Raw genomic sequence first — 21,803 nt, forward strand, 5'->3', positions numbered from 1 at the left:
GTTCATCCCAGCCTCAGAAAATGAGCTTTGAGCTTTTGCTGTGAATGGCTCTCTTCCTTGGCCGCTTAGAGGTGGTGGTCAGCTTGCTACCTCTCTAATGTGGTTTCCAGTCGGCATCCCATTTGCCTCCCTTCTATTTAAAAGAAGAGTTGGTTTTTATACCATGCTTTGCACAGCCAGAAAGAGTCTTGGCCTTACAATCGCCTTCTCTTCCTCTCCCCAGAACACCCACCCTGTGGAATGGGTGGGGCCTACAGAGCTCTGAGAGAGCTGCTGTGCAGGAACAGCTGTTAACAGGACTATGACTAGCCTAAGGTCATCCCGCTGGCTGTGGAGGGAGGCTCGAGGAATCAAAGCCGGTTCTTCAGATTAGAGGCTGGCACTCTTAACTGCTACACCAGCTTTTCTCACCTCTTTCACCATTGAGAAAACCCCTGAAACATTCTTCAGGCTTTGAGAAACCGCAGAAGTGGCGCGATTGTGCAGAATATGGTTGGGAGGCACAGCTGTGCACATGCCCACCCAGGGCCCATCCCCTTCCTGGCCCATCCTTGGCCATTTTGGAAGAGGGTGTGGGTGGGTGGACATGATGCTATATGGTCATATCACCTGATAAATGCTTAACAAAATTTAAAATTTGGAGCCAGTTTGGAGTAGTGGTTAGGAGTATGGACTTCTAATCTGGCGATCTGGGTTCGATTCTGCGCTCCCCCACATGCAGCCAGCTGGGTGACCTTGGGCTCCTACAGCACTGATAAAACTGTTCTGATCGAGCAGTGATATCAGGGCCCTCTCAGCCTCACCCACCTCACAGGGTGTCTGTTGTGGGGAGAGGAAAGGGAAGGCAATTGGAAGCCACTTTGAGACTCCTTCAGGTAGAGAAAAGCAGCATATAAGAACCAACTCTTCTCCTTCTTCTCCTTCTTCTTCTCCTTCTTCTCCTTCCTCCTTCCTCCTTCTTCCTTCTTCCTTGTACCTTCTTGGCATAAAAAATAAATTAACCCCCACCCATTTGGGAAACCTTTCCAGGTTCCGTGCAGAACCCCCAGGGTTCCATGAACCCCTTAGTTAAGAGAGCCTGGCTTAGAGCTAACTATTTGTACACTTGCTGGGGCTAACTTGTCCTTTTGGTGAAAAATGTTCAATGTGTTTAAATTGGTGACCTGTATTGGAGTGGCCTGCTGGTTAATGCACTACGTGTTGGGTTCAAATCACGCTTGCTATGAACTGTCTAAATAGGGGTTACCCAGCCATGGCTCCCAACAACGCTTTCCTTGGTGTCCCAGCAAACGATTTTGGGAGGTGGTTCGGGCCACTTGCCCATTAGGGCTTCCGATTGGCTAGCTAGGTAGGTTAAAATAAAATTTTAGGGGCACTTGCCACTAGAGACTTGTTTTTCTTCCCTCTTTGTACTCATCTTCCCCAGCGTATTTTAAAATCAGCACCCTTTTCCCCTTGGACATATTTCATAGAATCATAGAAGAAGAAGAAGAAGAAGAAGAAGAAGAAGAAGAAGAGTTGGGTTTTATATGCCGCTTTTCCCTACCCGAAGGAGGCTCAAAGCGGCTTACAGTCGCCTTCCCATTCCTCTCCCCACAACAGACACCCTGTGGGGTGGGTGAGGCTGAGAGAGCACTGATATCACTGCCCGGTCAGAACAGTTTTATCAGCGCCGACTGGCTCTCTCATAGAGTTGGAACTGGCTCTCTCATAGAGTTGGAAGGGACACCAAACTGGCTCTCTCATAGAGTTGGAAGGGACCTCCTGGGTCATCTAGTCCACCCCTGCACCATGCAGAGGACACTCACAACCTTGTCGTTCATCCACTGTAACCTGCCACCCCCTTGAGCCTTCACAGAATCAGCCTCTCCGTCAGATGGCTCTCCAGCCTCTGTTTAAAAATCTCCAAAGATGGAGAACCCACCACCTCCCGAGGAAGCCTGTTCCACTGAGAAACCACTCTGACTGTCAGGAACTTCTTCCGGATGTTTAGATGGAATTTCTTTTGAATTAATTTCATCCCATTGGTTCTGGTCTGTCCCTCCAGGGCAAGAGAGAACAATTCTGCTCCATCCTCTACATGGCAGCCTTTTAAATACTTGAAGATGGCTATCAGATCCCCTCTCAGTCGTCTCCTCTCCAGGAGCTCCCCCAACCTTTCCTCATATGTCTTGGTCTCCAAACCCCTCACCATCTTTGTTGCCCTCCTCTGGACTTGCTCCAGTTTGTCCACATCCCTCTTCAACTGTGGTGCCCAAAACTGAACACCGTACTCCAAGTGAGGCCGAACCAGAGCAGAGTGAAGCGGTACCATCCCCTCCCGTGATCTGGACACGATATTCCGTTTGATACAGCCCAAAATCCCATTTGCCTTTTTAGCCCCCGAGTCACACTGCTGACTCATGTTCAATGTACGGTCAACTAAGACTCCTAGATCCCTTTCGCACATGCTATTGCCAAGACAAGTCTCCCCCATCCTATACTGGTGTAGATGGTTTTTCCTACCTAAATGCAGAACTTTACATTTGTCCCTATTGAACTTCATTTTATTCAGTTTAGCTCAGGTCTCGAGCCTATCAAGATCCTCCTTTATTTATTAGATTTTTGTGCTGCCCTTCCATATGGCTCAGGGCAGTTTACATATAATGACGTCGGGGGAGACATATAACATCGTCAGAATGCATCAACAATAATTCACAGTGGTTTTGAACAACACACTTTTAATGATCTTTATCAACAACTTAGATAAAGCCCCCCAGAGAGGTCAGATTGGTTCAGGCCATGGAGGGGATGTCTGGGGGGGACCTGTTGATGTTGGGTTTGGTCGGTCTCGGGCAAATACCTGGTGGAGGAGCTCCCTTTTGCAGGCACTGCAGAGTTCAGGCAGGCCCCTGATCTCTTCCGGGAGCTCGTTCCACTAGGTGGGGGCCAGGACAGAAAAATCTCTGGCCCTTGTTGAGGACCAACGTGCTTCTTTGGGGCCAGGGATCACCAGCTTGTTGGCGGTAGCAGAGTGTAACACACTTTTGGGGGTGTAGGCGGATAGACCGTCTCTCAGCTACACTTGGCCCACATTGTGTATGGCTTGGGCTTCCCCCAAGTGTTTGGTCCCACCCTCTGCAGCGGCCATTATGTGCTTGGCTCCACCTCTTAGGGCAGCCATTTTGTAAGTGTGACCACCACCCTGTATCAGAATTACAAAGGTGCCCATGAGTGCCAGAAGGACAGGAACCCCTAGACTAGGAGGCCTTAAGTAAGACCCTCTCCACCCCCTCCCCCTATTGGGATGTCTTACACCAGGGGTAGCCCCCTGCCAGCAAATGCTGGCAGGGGGCTCCTGGGAATTGTAGTCCATGGACATCTGGAGGGCCGCAGTTTGACTACCCCTGTCTTAAACAGTGCCCGTAAAAATTACAGTTAAGTTGTGTGTGAACCTTTGTGAGCTCTGAAAGGGCATATTCATTAACCGAATTTGCGTCCAGTTCCTTGAAGAATAGCTTAGGTGTTAAATAAGCAATTATTATCAGGAAGAGTTTCTAAGCAGCGTCAACGATTTTGCGGGGCCAGGGCTCTAATCACTGCCAATTAAATGCGGTCTATTATGGGCAGGCTAATGGGCATCACAAAGAGACCGCGTCTCCTGTGGCTTTACGAAAACAAAGACGGGACATCGGGATTTGTGACTAAAATAGGCACAACCTCCGGAAAACGATGCCGTTCAAAGCCTCGTGGTGGGTCATGGCCGCGTCGTCTCTGTCACACTTTTGCGCATTGCTGACTGTTTTGCTGAGGTCCTCTGCCTTTGCCCTTCTGGGAAGTAGGTCAAGACAGGACTGGTCCAAAGCACATGGCGTGCTCTCTTGCACAACTCTAGTTCCCTGTGTGTAAGAGACCCTGTTCAAGTCTCAGTGGAACAGGCTTCCTCGGGAGGTGGTGGGTTCTCCATCTTTGGAGGTTTTTAAACAGAGGCTGGAGAGGCTGATTCTGTGAAGGCTCAAGGGGGTGGCAGGTGACAGTGGATGAGCAAGAGGGTTGTGGGTGTCCTGCATAGTGCAGGGGGTTGGACTAGATGACCCAGGAGGTCCCTTCCAACTCTATGATTCTAAGACAAAGGTAGAGGATGGGACTCAATGGTAGAGCATCCACTTGGCCAGCTTGGCCTCTAGAAGGTCCCAGGTTCAATCCCCGGCATGTAATCCTGGGCTGGGTGTTTGCTTGAAGATCAGGCTATGACCAACCAGGTACAGCACAATGCAGGTGATTAGCCAGCTTGATGTAGTGGTTAGGAGTGCAGACTTCCAATCTGGTTAGCCAGGTTTGATTCCCCATTCCTCTTCTGCAAGCAGCCAGCTTGGACTCACCAAAGCACTGATAAAGCTCTTCTGACAAAGCAGGAATTTCAGGGCTCTCTCAGCCTCACCCGCCTCACAGGGTGTCTGTTGTGGGGACAGGAAGGAAAGGTGAATGTAAGCTACCTTGAGACTCCCTCGGATATAGAAAAGCGGCATATAAGAACCAACTCTTCTTCTTCCTCAGTAATCTCAGGGCTCTCTCAGCCTCCCCTCCCTCACAGGGGTCTGTTCTCACAGGGAGAACAAAGGGAAGGCAATTGTAAACCACTTTGAGACTCCTTCAGATAGAGAAAAGCGGCATATAAGAACCAACTCTTCTTCTTGAGTAATATCAGGGCTCTCTCAGCCTCACCTCCCTCACAGGGACTCTGTTGTGGGGAGGGGAAAGGGAAGGCAAAACTTTAAGATTCCTTTGGGCAGAGAAAAGTGGCATATAAGTACCAACTCCCCCTCCTTCCTCTTCTTCCTCTTCTTCTCTTCCTCTTCTTCTTCTTCCTTGTAGACCAGTTGTGGGTAAACTGGGCTCCCCAGATCCCCATGGACTACAGTTTCCATGAAGCCCTGCTAGGAGCAGGGCTCATGGGAATTGTAGTCCACGGGGGATCTAGAGAGCCACCGTTTGGCCACCCCTGTTGTAGACCATGGCGCCCCATGGGCCTCTTCTCCATATCTGCCTGTTACATTGAATGGGGGTGGGTGGGGAGGACAGCCCAGATTATTGGTATGCAGCTGGCAGGAGCTGAAGGTTGTGAAAGTGTTCAAGCATCACAGCTGGCAAGACGGATCTGCTGTTCGTAGAGGGAGAGAACAAGACGCTGCTAGTCAGTGGAACAGAACGTTCTGTGTATCGCAGAAGCCTCCATGCGCACAGGGCAGCCTGCGACCGAAGGAGGCTCTGTGCATTTGTGCACCGATCTTTGCTTTGGGAATGCCGGCAGAGGGAGGGGAGCAAGGCGGCCGTGTCGAGGCAGAGGTGCGCTTTGCTTTTTATTTGAGGCCGGGCCCAGTTTGTTCACTCCTGTTCCTTGCATCCTCCCCCCTTTTGAAGCCCCTGATTCCAGTTATCACCTTGGGCTTTTCGCTCCTCCGGCTGCCCTGGAGCTTTGTGGCACAGCCGTTTCAAGGGCTTCTCCAAGATAAGTTTTTTTGGGGGGTCGTGCTAGGTGTTATTAACCCCTCGAGTGCTGCAGGGCGGGGGGTTTGTTTTATTGTTTGGAATTTTGTTTCACTTTGAGACTCCTCCAGGCAATGAAAAGGTAAAGGTAAAGGTATCCCCTGTGCAAGCACCGAGTCATGTCTGACCCTTGGGGTGACTCCCTCCAGCGTTTTCATGGCAGACTCAATACGGGGTGGTTTGCCAGTGCCTTCCCCAGTCATTACCGTTTACCCCCCAGCAAGCTGGGTACTCATTTGACCGACCTCGGAAGGATGGAAGGCTGAGTCAACCTTGAGCCGGCTGCTGGGATTGAACTCCGAGCCTCATGGTCAGAGCTTCAGACAGCATGTCAGCTGCCTTACCACCCCTGCACCACCAGAGGCTCAACGGGCATTGAAAAACGGGATATAAACAACCAACTTGGTTTTTTCCCCCCCTTACACCATGTTTGCTCTCAGTAGCGCTTTAGAAAGACCTCTTCCTGAGGCTCTGGAAAGCGGCTACCAATCTGGGCAGAGGCGACGGATGGACCGATGGTCAGATTCAGCATAAAAGCCGCTTCGTGCGTTCATGGGTAGAACCCGCTCCAAAAGGAGCCCTTGAGACTGCTGCGGTCACAAAAAGCTTGGAGGAACAAACCCACGGCGCTATCTCAGAACAATGGTCTTCAAAAGGGGGGACAGTTGTCATTCGAAGGAAGAGGCAAGAGACTTGCTGGTGCTGTCAGCCGGCCTGTGTTTACACGGCCCTGAAATGCTCATTGCCTGTCATCTGCGATCAAAGCCCCGTCTCCAGGAAATCTCAGCAGAGCATTCCAGCCCTGTTGAACAATTGCCAGCCTGACCTTGGGCTCTCGAAGAGTGGGCCTTTGGAGGGCTCGTGCATCTCTTGGCCCTCGGCTTAGGTTTCCGTCAAGGCTCTTGGATCTTCGGAGGGATTAAGGGTTGGAAGGCCATGGGGGACGGGGGGCATTCCTCTCCGGCGTCTGGGGAAGCCCCACAGGCACGCAGCACGTTCCGGAAGCAAATGGCAAACCTGCCCCGACAAGGTCTGGATTTGGGTGCCGTCCGGGAGCGAAATCGAGAACATCAGCCCTGGAGGATCAGCCCTTTGCCCCGAGGGGTGGACCCAAAATTGAAAGTTAGCATCATGAGATATCTGGGACCGGCCTAGATGGGAATCCGGGAATGGGGCGGGGGGTTCAACTTTGGACGTTTTGATTGGCTGGTCAATGAAGGCAAAGCTCTATGCCCCCCGCTCTATGCCCCCCGCAGGGCCTTACGCTCTGCGGGTGAGAACCTGTTGGTCGTCCCCGGCCCGAAGGAAGCGCGCCTAGCCTCGACCAGGGCCAGGGCCTTTTCAGTCCTGGCCCCTACCTGGTGGAATGAGCTCCCAGGTGATCTGCGGGCCCTGCGGGATTTGTCAGCTTTCCGCAGGGCCTGTAAAACGGAGCTCTTCCACCAGGTCTATGGTTGAGGCTGGGGTCAGCAAATCAGGGACATCGCTCCCCCCCTAGGAGTTGGAGTGTACGCTACTCCCTTATCCTTTCCTTTTCACCTCTTAATAATTGGGGGAGGGATGGGATTTTTAGCCGCCATGTTAGTAGAGTGATGTTTTAATGGGAATTTTAATGGGATTGGTTGTTGTGACCCGCCTCGAGCCTGTCGGGAGAGGCGGGAAATAAATCTAATAATAATAATAATAATAATAAAAAGCTGTCCCGAAACACATGCCAATTTTGCTCTTCTGCCTCTATCCCTCTTGGGAGTGATTGCAGAACAGGTGTAATACGCATGTTCTGTCCAGCTCCCTGCAACAGCCAAGTCGCGGTATTCTGCACCGTTTGCAGTTGATTTTGAGGGGAGACCTACGTAAAGCACGTTGCAGTAGTCTAGTCCTGATGTTACTGTGGCAGGGATCTCAGTGGCCAGGTCAGCCGCACGAAGGGAGGGGCCCATCTCCCAGGCTAGCCTGATGTGGAAGCGTACCGTGCAGTGTACATGACTCATTGCCTGTGCCTCGGCCAAGGTAGGAATCGGAATCCCACTGTTCGTATTTTATACTTTACGGACGTGGGGGGAGGACAGGTACCTTAAGCTTCTTTTGCGAAAGCCGTTGCTTATATGGGAGGAGGGGAGTAGCTGTGCGAATGACCCCTCAGTCTCTCTAGAGCAGGGGTAGTCAACCTGTGGTCCTCCAGATGTCCATGGACTACAATTCCCACGAGCCCCCTGCCAGCGAACGCTGGCAGGGGGCTCGTGGGAATTGTAGTCCATGAACATCTGGAGGACCACAGGTTGACTACCCCTGCTCTAGAGCTTTCTCTGGAGCCCTGTGTTCATGTTGCTATGTGCGCGCCACACTGTCAGAAATATTAACAGGGCTTTGTGCGCCCGGGCTGGGAAGCGAGGCAAAGAGGTTCACGGTGCTTCCCGTCAACGAAGCGCCAGACTATGGCGGCAGCGCACAGGTCCCTCGGCGAGCGTTTCGCGTTCTCCTTCAAAGGGACGGAAGCTTTCATTCAACAGTTGTGAAGATCTCCTTGGAGAAGGGGGGAGGGAAGAGCCCAATTAAGGCTGCCCCTTGCTGTTCCCTCCAGCTCCGACTGTCATAACACCAAAGAGGACTGGATGAGACCCTTCCATCCGCAGCGTGATCTGTGGGAAATGTCTGGGGCCAGAAGAAGTCCAAAGAACCCGTCTGCCCCTCTTTTCCTCCCATATAATGCAAATAAAAAGCAACTCTTTTACTCCTTAAACTCTGTTTTCGGCAGGGGGGGTCTTAAAAACTAGGAGAGGCCCCAGCTAGGATTTAGCACCCGCCTCCCACAACCTCTGTGACAGTCCCCCGTTGTTCTCGCCTGTGAAGCTGTTATTGAAAATAATTACGCCCTGCCACGTTTCCACTTCTGATTGTTTGAAATGCCTCGCATCAAAATTGGAAGCATTAAACACAGCAATCAAATGAATTAAGAGGAGCTGCATGCAATTTTTTTAAAAAACTGGCCATTTAAAAACACACACTCCATACTCTTGAGAGCAGAGTGAAGGCAGAAGGAAGGAATCATAGGTTCAAAGCCCAATGCCCCCTGAGACCCGGCTCCAAAACAAAAACACACACACTCAAGATCTGAAACGAAACTGGAACGGGACCGTAAGGCCCTTGATTGGGGCCAGAAAGGGTTCTGGTGGTCCTCCCAGTTTGGTGTAGTGATTAGGGGTGTGGACTTCTAATCTGGCATGCCAGGTTCGATTCTGCGCTCCCCCACATGCAGCCAGCTGGGTGACCTTGGGCTCGCCATAGCACTGATAAAACTGTTCTGACTGAGCAGTGATATCAGGGCTCTCTCAGCCTCACCCACCTCACAGGGGGTCTGTTGTGTGCAGAGGGAAGGGAAGGTGACTGTAAGCCGCTTTGAGACTCCTTTGGGTAGAGAAAAGTGGCATCTAAGAACCAACTCTTCTTCAGTAATATCAGGGCTCTCTCAGCTTCACCCACCTCACAGGATGTCTGTTGTGGGGAGAAGAAAGGGAAGGCGATTTGTAAGCCGCTTTGAGACTCCTTTGGGTAGAGAAAATCGGCATATAAGAACCAGCTCTTCTTCTTCAGTAAACTCAGGTCTCTCTCAGCCTCACCCACCTCACAGGGTGTCTGTTGTGGGGAGAGGAAAGGGAAGGAGATTGTAAGCTGCTTTGAGACTCCTTTGGGTAGAGAAAAGCGGCATATAAGAACCAACTCTTCTTCTTGTTCAGTAATCTCAGGGCTCTCTCAGCCTCACCCACCTCACAGGGTGTCTGTTGTGGGGAGAGGAAAGGGAAGGAGATTGTAAGCTGCTTTGAGACTCCTTCGGATAGAGAAAAGTGGCATATAAGAACCAACTCTTCTTCTTCTTCAGTAAACTCAGGGCTCTCTCAGCCTCACCCACCTCACAGGGTGTCTGTTGTGGGGAGAAGAAAGGGAAGGCAACACCCTTCTTCTCCTCCCGTGGAAGGGTGTTGCAGGGGCCACCCCTGACAACCCCCTGCTTGTACACAGGATGCTCTGAATTCCATGAAGGGCTCCCGCATGGCAGAGCGGCAGTGCATCCACTTGGCACGCAGGAGGTCCCTGGTTCAATTCCCTCTTGGCAAATACGAAGAGCCAGGTAGGAATAGACATGAAAGGCCCCCGGACGAGAGCCTGGAGAACTTCTGCCTGCATGAACAGGCAATATTGTTGACTCCATTGGACTGATTCAGTATAAGGCGGCATGATGGTTGTTCACTGAGGGTCGCTTTGGGAAATCTCTAACCTTCCGTCCTCGATGCTGGGAGTCCTGCCCGCCTCTCGCCAGGACCTACAAGAACCACATCTTTCTTGGTGTACCATCTTCCCTGCACGTTCACCCGGCTGCCCAGCGTGACCTCTTGCGAGTTTTCAAAAGGGAAGCCAACAACGAATTCATGAACATGAGCTCCCTTGTGTCATATGGAAGCTGTCCTTCACCCGCCTCTTTAAGCTCTCTGTCTCGTTCCCCTGCCCAGAGCAGGTTAGGGCAGTTTATATGCCACGTCGGGGCCCCTGACATCGGTCGCCAAGTCGGGCCTCGTATATCAGGCCTGTTGACGAAGCGCTGAAGGTCTGGCGTCGACCCAAAGATTTGGAGGGACACGAGGGCTTTCGGAAAGACTTGGAAGGTCTCTTGACCATGGGCCAAGTTGATGGGGGTCAAGGTTGAGCTTCAAACGCAGAGGCTGTTTGAAGTGGCTTTAATTGATACCGCAGTTTTGCACAGGAGGCCTTGGACATTTTTGGAGTGTTGCTAGATCCTGTGCTGAGCAGGCCTAGTTTCAAAGGGTAGTCACAGCCACGTTGGTCAGCAATAGAGCAGCTAGATGTGAGGCCAGGACCACCATGTAGACCAACAGGATTTTGGGAGATGTGAGTTTTTGAGAGTCAAGAATATCAGAAGAGCCTTGCTGGATTAGGCCAATGAGAGTCCATCTAGTCCAGCAATAACAGGGCAGGGAGGCCGAGGCCTTCCCCTCATAAGGACACAGGAGAGCCCTGCTGGGTCAGACCAGGGAGGGTCCCTCCAGTCTAGCCTCCTGCCTCACCCAGGGGCCAGCCAGTCCCTCTGCAGGGCCAGCAACAGGGCAGGGAGGCCGAGGCCTTCCCCTCATAAGGACACAGGAGAGCCCTGCTGGGTCAGACCAGGGAGGGTCCCTCCAGTCCAGCCTCCTGCCTCACCCAGGGGCCAGCCAGTCCCTCTGCAGGGCCAGCAACAGGGCAGGGAGTCCGAGGCCTTCCCCTCATAAGGACACAGGAGAGCCCTGCTGGGTCAGACCAGGGAGGGTCCCTCCAGTCCAGCCTCCTGCCTCACCCAGAGGCCAGCCAGTCCCTCTGCAGGGCCAGCAACAGGGCAGGGAGGCCCAGGCCTTCCCCTCATAAGGACACAGGAGAGCCCTGCTGGGTCAGACCAGGGAGGGTCCCTCCAGTCCAGCCTCCTGCCTCACACAGGGGCCAGCCAGTCCCTCTGCAGGGCCAGCAACAGGGCAGGGAGGCCGAGGCCTTCCCCTCATAAGGACACAGTAGAGCCCTGCTGGGTCAGACCAGGGAGGGTCCCTCCAGTCCAGCCTCCTGCCTCACACAGGGGCCAGCCAGTCCCTCTGCAGGGCCAGCAACAGGGCAGGGAGGCCGAGGCCTTCCCCTCATAAGGACACAGTAGAGCCCTGCTGGGTCAGACCAGGGAGGGTCCCTCCAGTCCAGCCTCCTGCCTCACACAGGGGCCAGCCAGTCCCTCTGCAGGGCCAGCAACAGGGCAGGGAGGCCGAGGCCTTCCCCTCAGAAGGACACAGGAGAGCCCTGCTGGGTCAGACCAGGGAGGGTCCCTCCAGTCCAGCCTCGTGCCTCACCCAGGGGCCAGCCAGTCCCTCTGCAGGGCCAGCAACAGGGCAGGGAGGCCGAGGCCTTCCCCTCAGAAGGACACAGGAGAGCCCTGCTGGGTCAGACCAGGGAGGGTCCCTCCAGTCTAGCCTCCTGCCTCACACTGGACAGCACTATCAGGACTGTGACTAATCCACGGTCACCTTAGATGGCTGCATGTGGAGGAGCGGGGAGTCAAACCACCAAGTTGGAATCCAGGGCACCTTTAAGACCAACAAGATTTAATTCTGCGTATCGCCTTTCGTGTGCACAGACCCTTCTTCCCTTCCGGAATCTATCTGCTCGCTGGAGCCAGGCGGCTTTTCATAAACGGCTCCCGGTCCGAGATAAACAGCAGAAGCCAATGTTTGCACAACGCCCAGCGTTGCCCGCCCTCCTTTTATGAAAGTGCACAGAGATCAACAACACGCGTGGCACATGATCAGCCAACGCTGACTTGTAAACATGCTGATGGCAAGCGCCCGAGGTCGAGAGTTGACTAATAGAGCACTTTGGTCGGGTGCAGGCCTCTGGATATCTTCCCCGGGATGGGAGACAGAACGCCTTCCGTCAGCACAACCGCCTCTCCGGCAGTGCGGCCGCAGGGCCGTTCTGATTAAAGCGCTCCTTCAAGAGCCGCTGATTAAATGGCACAAATTCCGCGCCGAGTGAGGCGGCCAAGCACTTGTTTATCTTGTCCAGGGATTTCTCCGGGGACACACCACGGAGAGCTGGATGCTAAGAGCTGCCCCTCCCCGCCTCCGGGTCTTGCCCAGAGGCAAGCATGGAGAATCTCCAACTTGCCTGGCCCCCCTCCCTTGGCTGCATTAATATGCAAAAAGGCCAGAACCATTTTGAATGAGCAGCTTGCCCAGGGTGCGGAGGGGAGAAATGAGAATAATCCGGGATCCAGGGGCCAAGTCCTGTGAGGAAAGGCTGATTCCCGTGAAGAAAGACTCAAGGGACTTTGGAACGTTCAGCCTGGAGAAGAGGAGATGGAGAGGGGACAGGATGGCTGGCTATAAATATTCGGAAGGTTGGCACTTGGAGGAGGGCAGGGAAAGGTTCCTGTTGGCAGCAGAGGAGAGGACCTGCAGGAATGGGTTTAAACTACATATAGAATGGTACCGGCTAGAGATCAGCGGGAAAATATTTCACAGAGTAGTTCAGCAGTGGAATGGGCTACCTAAGGAGATGGTGAGCTCCCACTTGTTGCCGGTTTTCAATCAATAGCTGGACAGATCCTTGTTCTGGGTTGCTCTAGGCTTCTCTAGGCTGCTCCTGCATTAAGAAGAAGATTTGGTTCTTATGTGCCGCTTTTCTCTGCCCGACGGAGTCTCAAAGCGGCTTACATTCGCCTTCCCTTTCCTGTCCACACAACAGACACCCTGTGAGGGAGGTGAGGCTGAGAGAGCCCTGAGATTACTGAAGAAGAAGAAAAGTTGGTTCTTAGATGTTGCTCTAAACACATTGAGCAGGTGCTCATTCAAAAAGGATGTGCACAACATTGAGAGGATGCCAAGGAGAGCAATGAGGGTGATTCAGGGCCTGGTGACCAAGCCCTCGGAGGAAAGGCTGAGGGACTTGGGAAAGAGAGGAGGCTGAGAGGGGACAGCATGGCTCTCTTAAAGTATCTGAAAGGTTGTCCCTTGGAGGAGGGCAGAGAAAGGTTCCTGTTGACAGCAGAGGACAGGACCCGCAGGAATGGGTCTAAGCTATGTGTAGAACGTTACCGGCTAGATATCGGGAAAAATATTTTCACCATCAGAGTAGTTCAGCAGTGGAATCGACCTGCCAGGCCAACCGGTTTCCTTCTTCGATGGAGTGACAGGCTTACTAGATCATGGAAAGGCAAGTTGATACCGATTAACCTGGATTTCACTGTTTTTTTGACAAAGTTCCCCATGGTGTTCCAATGGATAACCTGGATGAGAGCAGACTGGATTTTCAGTTGGATACAAAGATTGGCTATCAGGGAGGTGGGGAGCTCCCCCTCACTGGCAGTCTTCGTGGTTGGACAGATACTTATCATGGATGCTTGAGGCTGATCCTGCATTGAGTAGGGGTTTGGAATCGATGGCCTCTCTGGCCCCTTCCAACTCTATGGTTTTTTAACCAGGGCTGATCCTGCGTAGCTTCCAAGATCAGGCAAGATCTGGCTAGCCCGGTCCTGAAGAGATGTGATTCGGCCCTAATCATAGAATCATAGAGTTAGAAGGGGCCATACAGGCCATCTAGTCCAACCCCCTGCTCTACGCAGGATCAGCCCTAAGCATCCTAAAGCTTTGTACAGCTTGAAGGAATTGGAAAAGCTGTTTGTACAGCTTGAAGGAATTGGAAAAGCATATGGCGGGGAGGCCCACCAGCGACTATCAGCCACAAAATATTGATGGAAGACTCTTGTCCAGGGCAGTGGGAGGGCTTCTGGAGTTCTGTCTCCAGTGGTGGACCTCCTGATGGCACCTGGCTTTTGGCCACTGTGCGATACAGTCTTGGGAATGGGTGGACCATTGGCGTGATCCAACATGGCTTGTCTTATGACCTCATAACCCTACTTGCGAGAAACACTTGCCAATGTTGGAAAAACAAGGCACAAGAAAGCCAGCGGGCCAGACACAAGGTCAGGAGAACGTTATTTAAGGCAGGGCTCTGCCGGCTGAAAGCCACCTAAGAACAGAGACGGTTGTGATGCCGTTCCCTTTCCCCCCAATTTTTCTATTTATTCCCCGCGTCATCCACTTCTCAGAGCCAAGATGAAACTGTTATGCAACTCGTCTCACTTCAGTCAGGAGGCCAGACAATGCGTGAGAGCCAGCTTTGGAACTGGGACCGGCGTAATCACCTCCCCTTCTCAGAGAAGGAAGGTTTTATGCCAGAGAACGACATTGTGTCTACCACCACTCTTTCCGGCTGCTCCGTGTCCAACTTGCTCTCTAGAGCAGCTGTTCCCAACCCCTGGTCCATGGATCAGTCGGTACCGGGCTACGGATCCTCCTCGTCCTCCTCCTTGGCTGATGCCTTGGGGGCTGCCCTGCCACTCTGCCACTGGCTCACCTTTGGTGCTCTCCGGTGGCCACCATGGCTGGGGCTCCCCCTCGGCGTGGCACTGTGCAGCTGCTGCTGGCAGCGCCCCCCAGTGGGCGGCGGGAAGTCAGGGGCACCAGGGCTTAGGCGGTGGTGGCGACGTCCCTCGGCAAAAGACTACCACCATCCCCCGGGCCTCAGTAGAATTGTCAAGCATTGACCGGTCCCCGGTGAGGAAAAGGTTGGAGACCACTGGTCTAGAGTTAGGCAGAGAAGCCGCACGGGGAAAGGACAAAGGAACCGGGGCTTCTTTGTCAAGTCCTTAAAAGAACCCCCCCCCACACACACACATACACAAACATATTTTGGAGAAAAGGCATCATGAGAGGGAAGAGAAACGTGGCAGAGGTTTGTTGAAATTATCCATGGGGCGGAGAAACGGGACAGGGGGTTGGCTTCTCCCTATCTTTACGCTGCTCCGGGAGTGGTATAAATAAAGCAGTAAGGGGGGGGCCCCTTGGCCCGGACTGACCAGTTGGGAGACGCAAAGTACCTCCCGACCCGCCCACCCCTCAATGCGTGTTACCCAAATTGCGTGAATACCGTGAATACGTGTTCTAAAACGCGTATCTTTGAGCTTGTGGGGAATATTAGCCCAAATGCTGTGAGAGGGGGGTAACAGCGTTTATGGATCAAAATGCCTATATATACCAGGGTTGATTCCACCCGTAGGAACTCAAGGCAAACACAGATGTAAATGGTGAAATAGTAATATAAGCTTTATTGAAAGGAAAATAACAAAAGGACACACAAATAGCTAACACACATACAAGCAGTCATATAGAGAAGGGGGAGGAAGAGTGGAAGGCTTGATAGTTACCTGTCCGAGGAGTGGTGGGTCAGAGGAAGAAGCACGAACCAGCGTGGGAGGTCCCGGGTTGGAAGACACTCAGAGTGGCTGTGTGAAGCCACAGTTTTTATGGGGTTTTGGGAAGGGGGCTACGTGACAAGGCTCAGGTAAGCATGTGCTGGAAGTTTCCAGGGTCCCCGGAGATTAGGACAATACCTGGCCAAGTGGGGGGGGGGATGGCCGTAAATGGATTTGGATAAAGGTATTAATGGCTCTGAGGAAGAGAGCCATCAGGTCTAGCTGGCAGGATGTGGGGAGGAGATATCCCCTGGCAGAGGGGCCAAGTGTGAAAAATGTTGCAAGACAAAGGATTTTCCTAGGAGCCCTTAGGCAAACAGGAGGAAGCCAGTCCACTCCCTTAGAAATACAATGGGGGGGGGGGGGTGAGCTGATGCAAGCTTGAGTCCAAGGGCACCACTGGGTCAGGCAAAGGCTGTCATTCCAAACTAAGGCAGAGAGCAAGATTTCTAAGATGGAGTCTGGCCTGGCTTGGCCGACCCTAGCAGTGTTGTCTTGGCTTTAGCTTAAGCCTAGACTATTGTGGGGTGCCATTGGTTATAGAAGACAGGTGTGCCTGTCAGTTAGGCAGGGGGCCCTGCCACACTTAACATGCGGGCCACCTTCGGCCCACGCCTGCCATTGCTGCACTGCCCGCCAACACGGCAGGTAGGCCCCCAGGCCTCGGCGGCAGCAGGCATGCAGGAGCTGGGGGGGGAGGCCTTGGCTAGCCTGGCCCGGGGGCCCCTTCCCCACCGCCCAGATGGTGCGTCTGCCGGCAAAGGAAAATACTTCTTCATTCCAGGAGAAATTTGTAGGAGCTTATGCCCCAGGTTGTATCAGTGGTTGTATCAGTGTCAAGTTCCAGCAATTTATGACCCTTCTGTAGGGCAGAAGTCCCTAACATGGTCCCTGTGGGCACCATGAAAGATTGCCACTTGGAGGAGGGCAGGGAGCAATTCCTGTCAGTCCACATTTTTTTAAATCCACCCTTAGTGCTTTGGAGAAAGGGTGGGATAAAAGTCGAAACAGCAATCAATAAATCAAAAGATGAAACACGGTAGTCATTGGTAAGCCTAAAAGGGACTGTGCTGCTTGACCTTTGAAAGCAAAACCCTCCAAAAAGGGCCCCTTTACATCTTTCAAAATGACCAGATCACCTGCGGAATAAATATATTTTATATTTATTATTGATTTTCTCGCCCGCATTCTCCCTGCAACAAACTCGGGCGATTTGCACAATCCAGTATCTCGTAAAAAATCAACTCTCAATACAACTCTCAATGCAAAAATCAACTCTCAATGTCACTTGGAGGAGGGCAGGAAGCTGTTTCTGCTGGCTGCAGAGGAGAGGACATGCAGTAATGGGTTTAAACTTCAAGTACAACGACATAGGCTAGATATCAGGAAAAACGTTTTCACAGTCAGAGTAGTTCAGCAGTGGAATAGGCTGCCTAAGGAGGTGGTGAGCTCCCCCTCACTGGAAGTCTTCAAGCAAAGGTTGGATACACCCTTTTCTTGGATGCTTTAGGATGCTTTGGGCTGATCCTGCGTTGAGCAGGGGGTTGGACTAGATGGCCTGTATGGCCCCTTCCAACTCTATGATTCTGTGATTCTATGATTCAATTTGGGTAAAATACAGCAATATATTTAAAATCCCTAAATTCTAAAATGCGCCGTCCTTCCGCCATTTATACTTCAAGGTACCGCCCAGGCTCCTTTTTGTTCCCAGTGTGCCAGGCTTAACTGGGTGGACTCAGCATTTCCACAAATGCAGAGGTAGTCTCAAAGAGCAGGACTCTGTCTCCCTGCCTGGAGCTGCCCAGGTTGTTTGGGCTGCTGCAGCAGGTGGGAACCATGAAAGTCACGGTCTGTGGGCGGAAGACCTTGTGCTGCCCAAACGCTGCATCGGATCCATCCCAGCATGGCTAGGCTTCTGGACCTTTGGGAAGACTCCCTGCTTTGCAATGCAAGGCTTTCCCAGGGGAGGTTGAGGGGCTGCCTCAGTAGACAGGCAATAATCTAAGTCCATAGGCCCCTCGCAGTTCTCTTTTGCTCTGTGGATTCTAATAGGCTGGTGGTCCCTGGCCCTTGGGAGGCTCGCCTGGCCAGGGGAGTGCCAGGGCCTTTTTGGTCCTGGCCCCCTACCTTGTGGAATGAGTTCTCGGAAGAGCTAAGGGCCCTGACGGAACTAGCACATTTCCTCAGGCCTTCTAGACCAGGGGTAGTCAAACTGCGGCCCTCCAGATGTCCGTGGACTACAATTCCCAGGAGCCCCTGCCAGCATTTGCTGGCAGGGGCTCCTGGGAATTGTAGTCCACGGACATCTGGAGGGCCGCAGTTTGACTACCCCTGTTCTAGACGTAGCTCTTCTACCGGGTATTTGGTTGAGGCTGGATTGGGAGGAAGATCTGGAGCCCCTTTTCCAAAATGTTCTGGAAACAATGGTGGAGCAGGGGCGGGATTTGATGGTCATTTTATTGTTTTGTTTTAATATTATATTATTTTTATTTATGCTATTAGCCGCCGTGAGCTGGCTGGCCAAGAACGGCAGCCTGCAAATCCAACTAATAAATGTCCCGTCATGCCAGGCTAGAGATGCTTAGTGCTCTTGGTCTGCCTGGCAGTGGGCCGTCTGATTTCGTCCCCCTTCGTGACCATCTGGGTTTGCTTTCTCTGTTTCAGAGGCTCGAAAGATGCATGGGCACTGTGGCGGCCCTGACGGGCGGAGTCTCGGAGAGGGAAGCCAACGATGCCCTGAACACCCACGTGAGTATCTCCTACTTGCTGCATTTGTGCACTGAGATTCTTCCGGGCAGTGAAAAGCAGGGGATGAAAGCCAACTCTTCTTCTTCTTCTTCACCCCTTCTCACCTGCCTTCTCATCTAGGTCTAATTTCACAGGGGCACTGCTTGAGGAAACTTACATATTATTCCCGGAACCAGGGGAGTCCGGCTGGCCTCGACCAGGGCCAGGGCCTTTTCGGTCCTGGCCCCTACCTGGTGGAATGAGCACCCAGAAGAGCTGAGGGCCCTGCAGGAGCTTCCAGCGTTCTGCAGGGCCTGTAAAATAGAGCTCTTCCGCCAGGTTTATGGTTGAGGTCAGTACGAGTAGGGAGATCTATTTGCCCCTCTTCCAGGCAGTTCTGTGACGTTGCAAGTGACCATCAGCACCCTCCTCCCTCCCACACCAATATGAATATTGGGGGTACTGAGAATAGAGAGGTTTTTATTTTCCACTGTACCATCTTCTCCTTTTTGATCTGATTTTTGATTGCAATTTTATGCTTGGGGTTTTATCAGGGTTTTATGAGGTTTTATCCTAATCTCAAGAGCCTCTTGTGGCGCAGAGTGGTAAGGCAGCCGTCTGAAAGCTTTGCCCATGAGGCTGGGAGTTCAATCCCAGCAGCCGGCTCAAGGTTGACTCAGCCTTCCATCCTTCCGAGGGTCGGTTAAAATGAGTACCCAGCTTGCTGGGGGGTAAACGGGTAATGACTGGGGAAGGCACTGGCAAACCACCCCGTATTGAGTCTGCCATGAAAACGCTGGAGGGCGTCACCCCAAGGGTCAGACATGACCTGGTGCTTGCACAGGGGATACCTTTACCTTTTATCCTAATCTTTGTAACCCGCCATGAGCCGTCAGGGAGTGGCGGGTAATTAATCTAAATAATAATAGTAATAACACCGTGATGGTATTATTAGTAGACCTCTGTTAAATTGGATAAGTGGATAACCTATATGGAGAATGAACAGTATAACACAGAATATATAAGGATTAGGTTAGTAACGTTCCGATACTTTCTTACCATCGAAAAGGACTCATTTATAAACAGTATCAAGTATCACAATGTCCCCGAGGGAAGGCACCAAAAACGGAATATACTTAGGAGTCTGTTTTGATTTTGAGTGTAAATATTTTTTGGAACCTTGGTTTTTCATTGGAATAAATAGTGGTTTGCCATCGCCAGCTTGAGACGCTTTTCTTCTGCTTGCCTTGCGGCTGATGGATCATCACCGGTTAAATTCGCAGAATCAGCATGGCTGTCAAGGGGCCCGTCTAGGCTCTGCTTAAAAACCTACAAAGAAGGGGAGCCCGCCACGTCCTGAGGAAGCCCGTTCCACGAGGAACTTTTCCAATTGGCTGGAAGTCCTTCTTGATGTATGGCCAAACGCCCTTTTGATTTAATTTTGGCTGTGGGTTTTGCTCCTCCCACCTTGACTGGGTTTTGTGCAGACATGTCAATTCAGAGAGTGATCCCCAGGTTTGGAAAGTTCAGGAAGAAGAAGGAAGATTGTTTTTTATATCCTACTTTGCACTACCCAAAAGAGCCCCAAAGCGGTTTCCAATCCCCTTTCCCTTCTCTCCTCACAACTGACACCCTGTTAGGTAGGTGGAGCTGAGGGAGCTCTGAGAGAGCTGCTCTGTGAGCACAGCTCCAACAGGACTCTGGCTGGCCCAGGGTCACTTGGCTGGCTGCATGTGGAGTAGGAGTGGTGAATCCATCCCAGCTACTGCTCCGAACCACGACACCAAGCACGCTCCGAACCACGACACCAAACGTGCTCTCTGTAGAGGCCAGGCCCTTCCTGAGGCTCAAAGGAAATCCCCGCCTGTTACTACTGTGGCCAGGCCTAAGGAGTGGGGACGTGTTTGATTTGACCCTGAGGCCCTTCAGTCTGGCCGCCGATCCCCTTTCAAATCCGCACAGCCCTTAAATCCCGGATAGCCTCTAAATGAACAAAGAACGCTTTAATCTCTTTGTCCCGAAATGGGCAGAATCCTGGAGGGAAGGAGGCAGGCCTGCTTCAAGTCTCTGCTTTCACGCTACGCTCAGTGTGGGAGGAAGAACGCACCGGGCGAGACGGCAGCCAGCCCTACACGGGAAAATCTCTTTTGTGTTCCTCCACTTGTGTCAATCAACGGCTCCGAAGAAGCTGCTTTGTTAAGGGTTATTCATCTTGCGGGGTACCCGCCTCCCCGACCTTGGATTTCTTTTCCTGTAAAAGTTCTTCAAGCACATCCGAGACTTATGTCTGTAGGCCTCCATGCCTGGATTTTTCGAAACACTGTCAGATTTTAATTTAGTTCAACTTGAAAAGCTTGAAAGAGAGCCAGTGTGATGAGCAGAGGCCTCTAATCTGGAGAGCCAGGTTCAGTTCCCCGTTCCTCCTCCCAGGCAACCAGTTGGGGTTCACGTCATCCTGGCTGAGAAAACCTGATTTATGTACTCCAGCGTGTAGCAGCGGTTAAGTGTCAGGCTCTAATCCGGCGAAATTAGATTGGATCCCCACTCTTCCTCCATATGCAGCCAGCTGGGTGGCCTGGGGTAGTCACAGCTCCCTTAGAGCTGTTCTTGCAGAGCAGTTCTCATAGAGCTCTGTCCGATCCACCTCCCTCACAGGCTGTCTGCTGTGGGAAGAGGAAGGGAAAGGTGTTTGTAAGCTGCTTTAAGTCTCCCTTGGGAAATGAAAAGCAGGATATAAAAAGACAGCTCCTTCCCCTTGTCCTCTTTCACTTCAGTTTCCATGTCTAGCAGCCCCGATTGTCCTCTCCCCCCTGAATCCGCCTAATCCCCTTTCAAGGTCATTCACTTTCTCCGCCTCTCTTGCCCTTGAGTTTAGGCCAGCCACTGACGGTTTTGCTTTGTCGGTCCCACAGGTGTGCAAAGGAACCGCCCAACACGAGGAGGTCGTCCTGGGACTCTTCACGGTGATCCTCACCGAGCCTGCCCAAGCGCAGAAGGTAAGGACGCACCTTTTGCCGTTTTCAGCGCACGCTCGGGCAGCCCACCCGAGCCAAGGTCCGCTGTTTGGTGTCTCTGGCCACTGGATTGGCAACCAAATCTCAGGAAAAGAAGGTGCCTTCTGAATTGTTCTCAAAAGTGCCGCAGAAACAGGCTGCTGTGGGTGTGTCGTGTCAGAAGAACATGAGAGGAGCCATGAGTGTTATAGAATCATAGAATCCTAGAGTTGGAAGGGGCCAACACAGGTCATCTAATCCAACCCCCTGCTCAACGCAGGATCAGCCCTAAGCATCCAAGAAAAGTGTGCATCCAACCTTTGCTTGAAGACTGCCAGTGAGGGGGGAGCTCACCACCTCCTTAGGCAAGCCTATTCCACTGCTGAACTACTCGTGAAAATTTTTTTCCTGATATCTAACCTATATCATTGTTCTTGAAGTTTAAACCCATTACTGCATGTCCTCTCCTCTGCAGCCAACAGAAACAGCATCCTGCCCTCACTCCAAGTGACAACCTTTCAAATACTTAAAGAGGGCTATCATGTCCCCTCTCAACCTCCTTTTCTCCAGGCTGAACATTCCCAAGTCCCTCAACCTATCTTCATAGGGCTTGGTCCCTTGGCCCCATGTTGTTGTTGCTGTTGTTATTTAATTTGTTACCCGCCACTCCCGAGCAGGCTCATGGCAAGTTACAGTTGTCCAGTTAACACTCCCATTAA

At 52.2% G+C, this 21,803-nt stretch overlaps 1 protein-coding gene across 1 annotated transcript in view; it reads left to right on the plus strand.

Moving 5' to 3' along the window:
• INTS3 (integrator complex subunit 3) overlaps positions 1 to 21,803 on the plus strand; it is a 129,829-nt gene that overhangs the window by 11,095 nt on the left and 96,931 nt on the right. Inside the window, exons 2-3 of the mRNA XM_077321205.1 lie at positions 18,029 to 18,112; positions 21,004 to 21,087. Of these exons, the coding sequence (XP_077177320.1) occupies positions 18,029 to 18,112; positions 21,004 to 21,087 (168 nt within the window). The remainder of the gene's footprint in view (positions 1 to 18,028; positions 18,113 to 21,003; positions 21,088 to 21,803) is intronic.

The sequence above is a fragment of the Paroedura picta genome, chromosome 1 (genome assembly GCF_049243985.1).
Source record: "Paroedura picta isolate Pp20150507F chromosome 1, Ppicta_v3.0, whole genome shotgun sequence".
NCBI lineage: Eukaryota > Metazoa > Chordata > Lepidosauria > Squamata > Gekkonidae > Paroedura > Paroedura picta.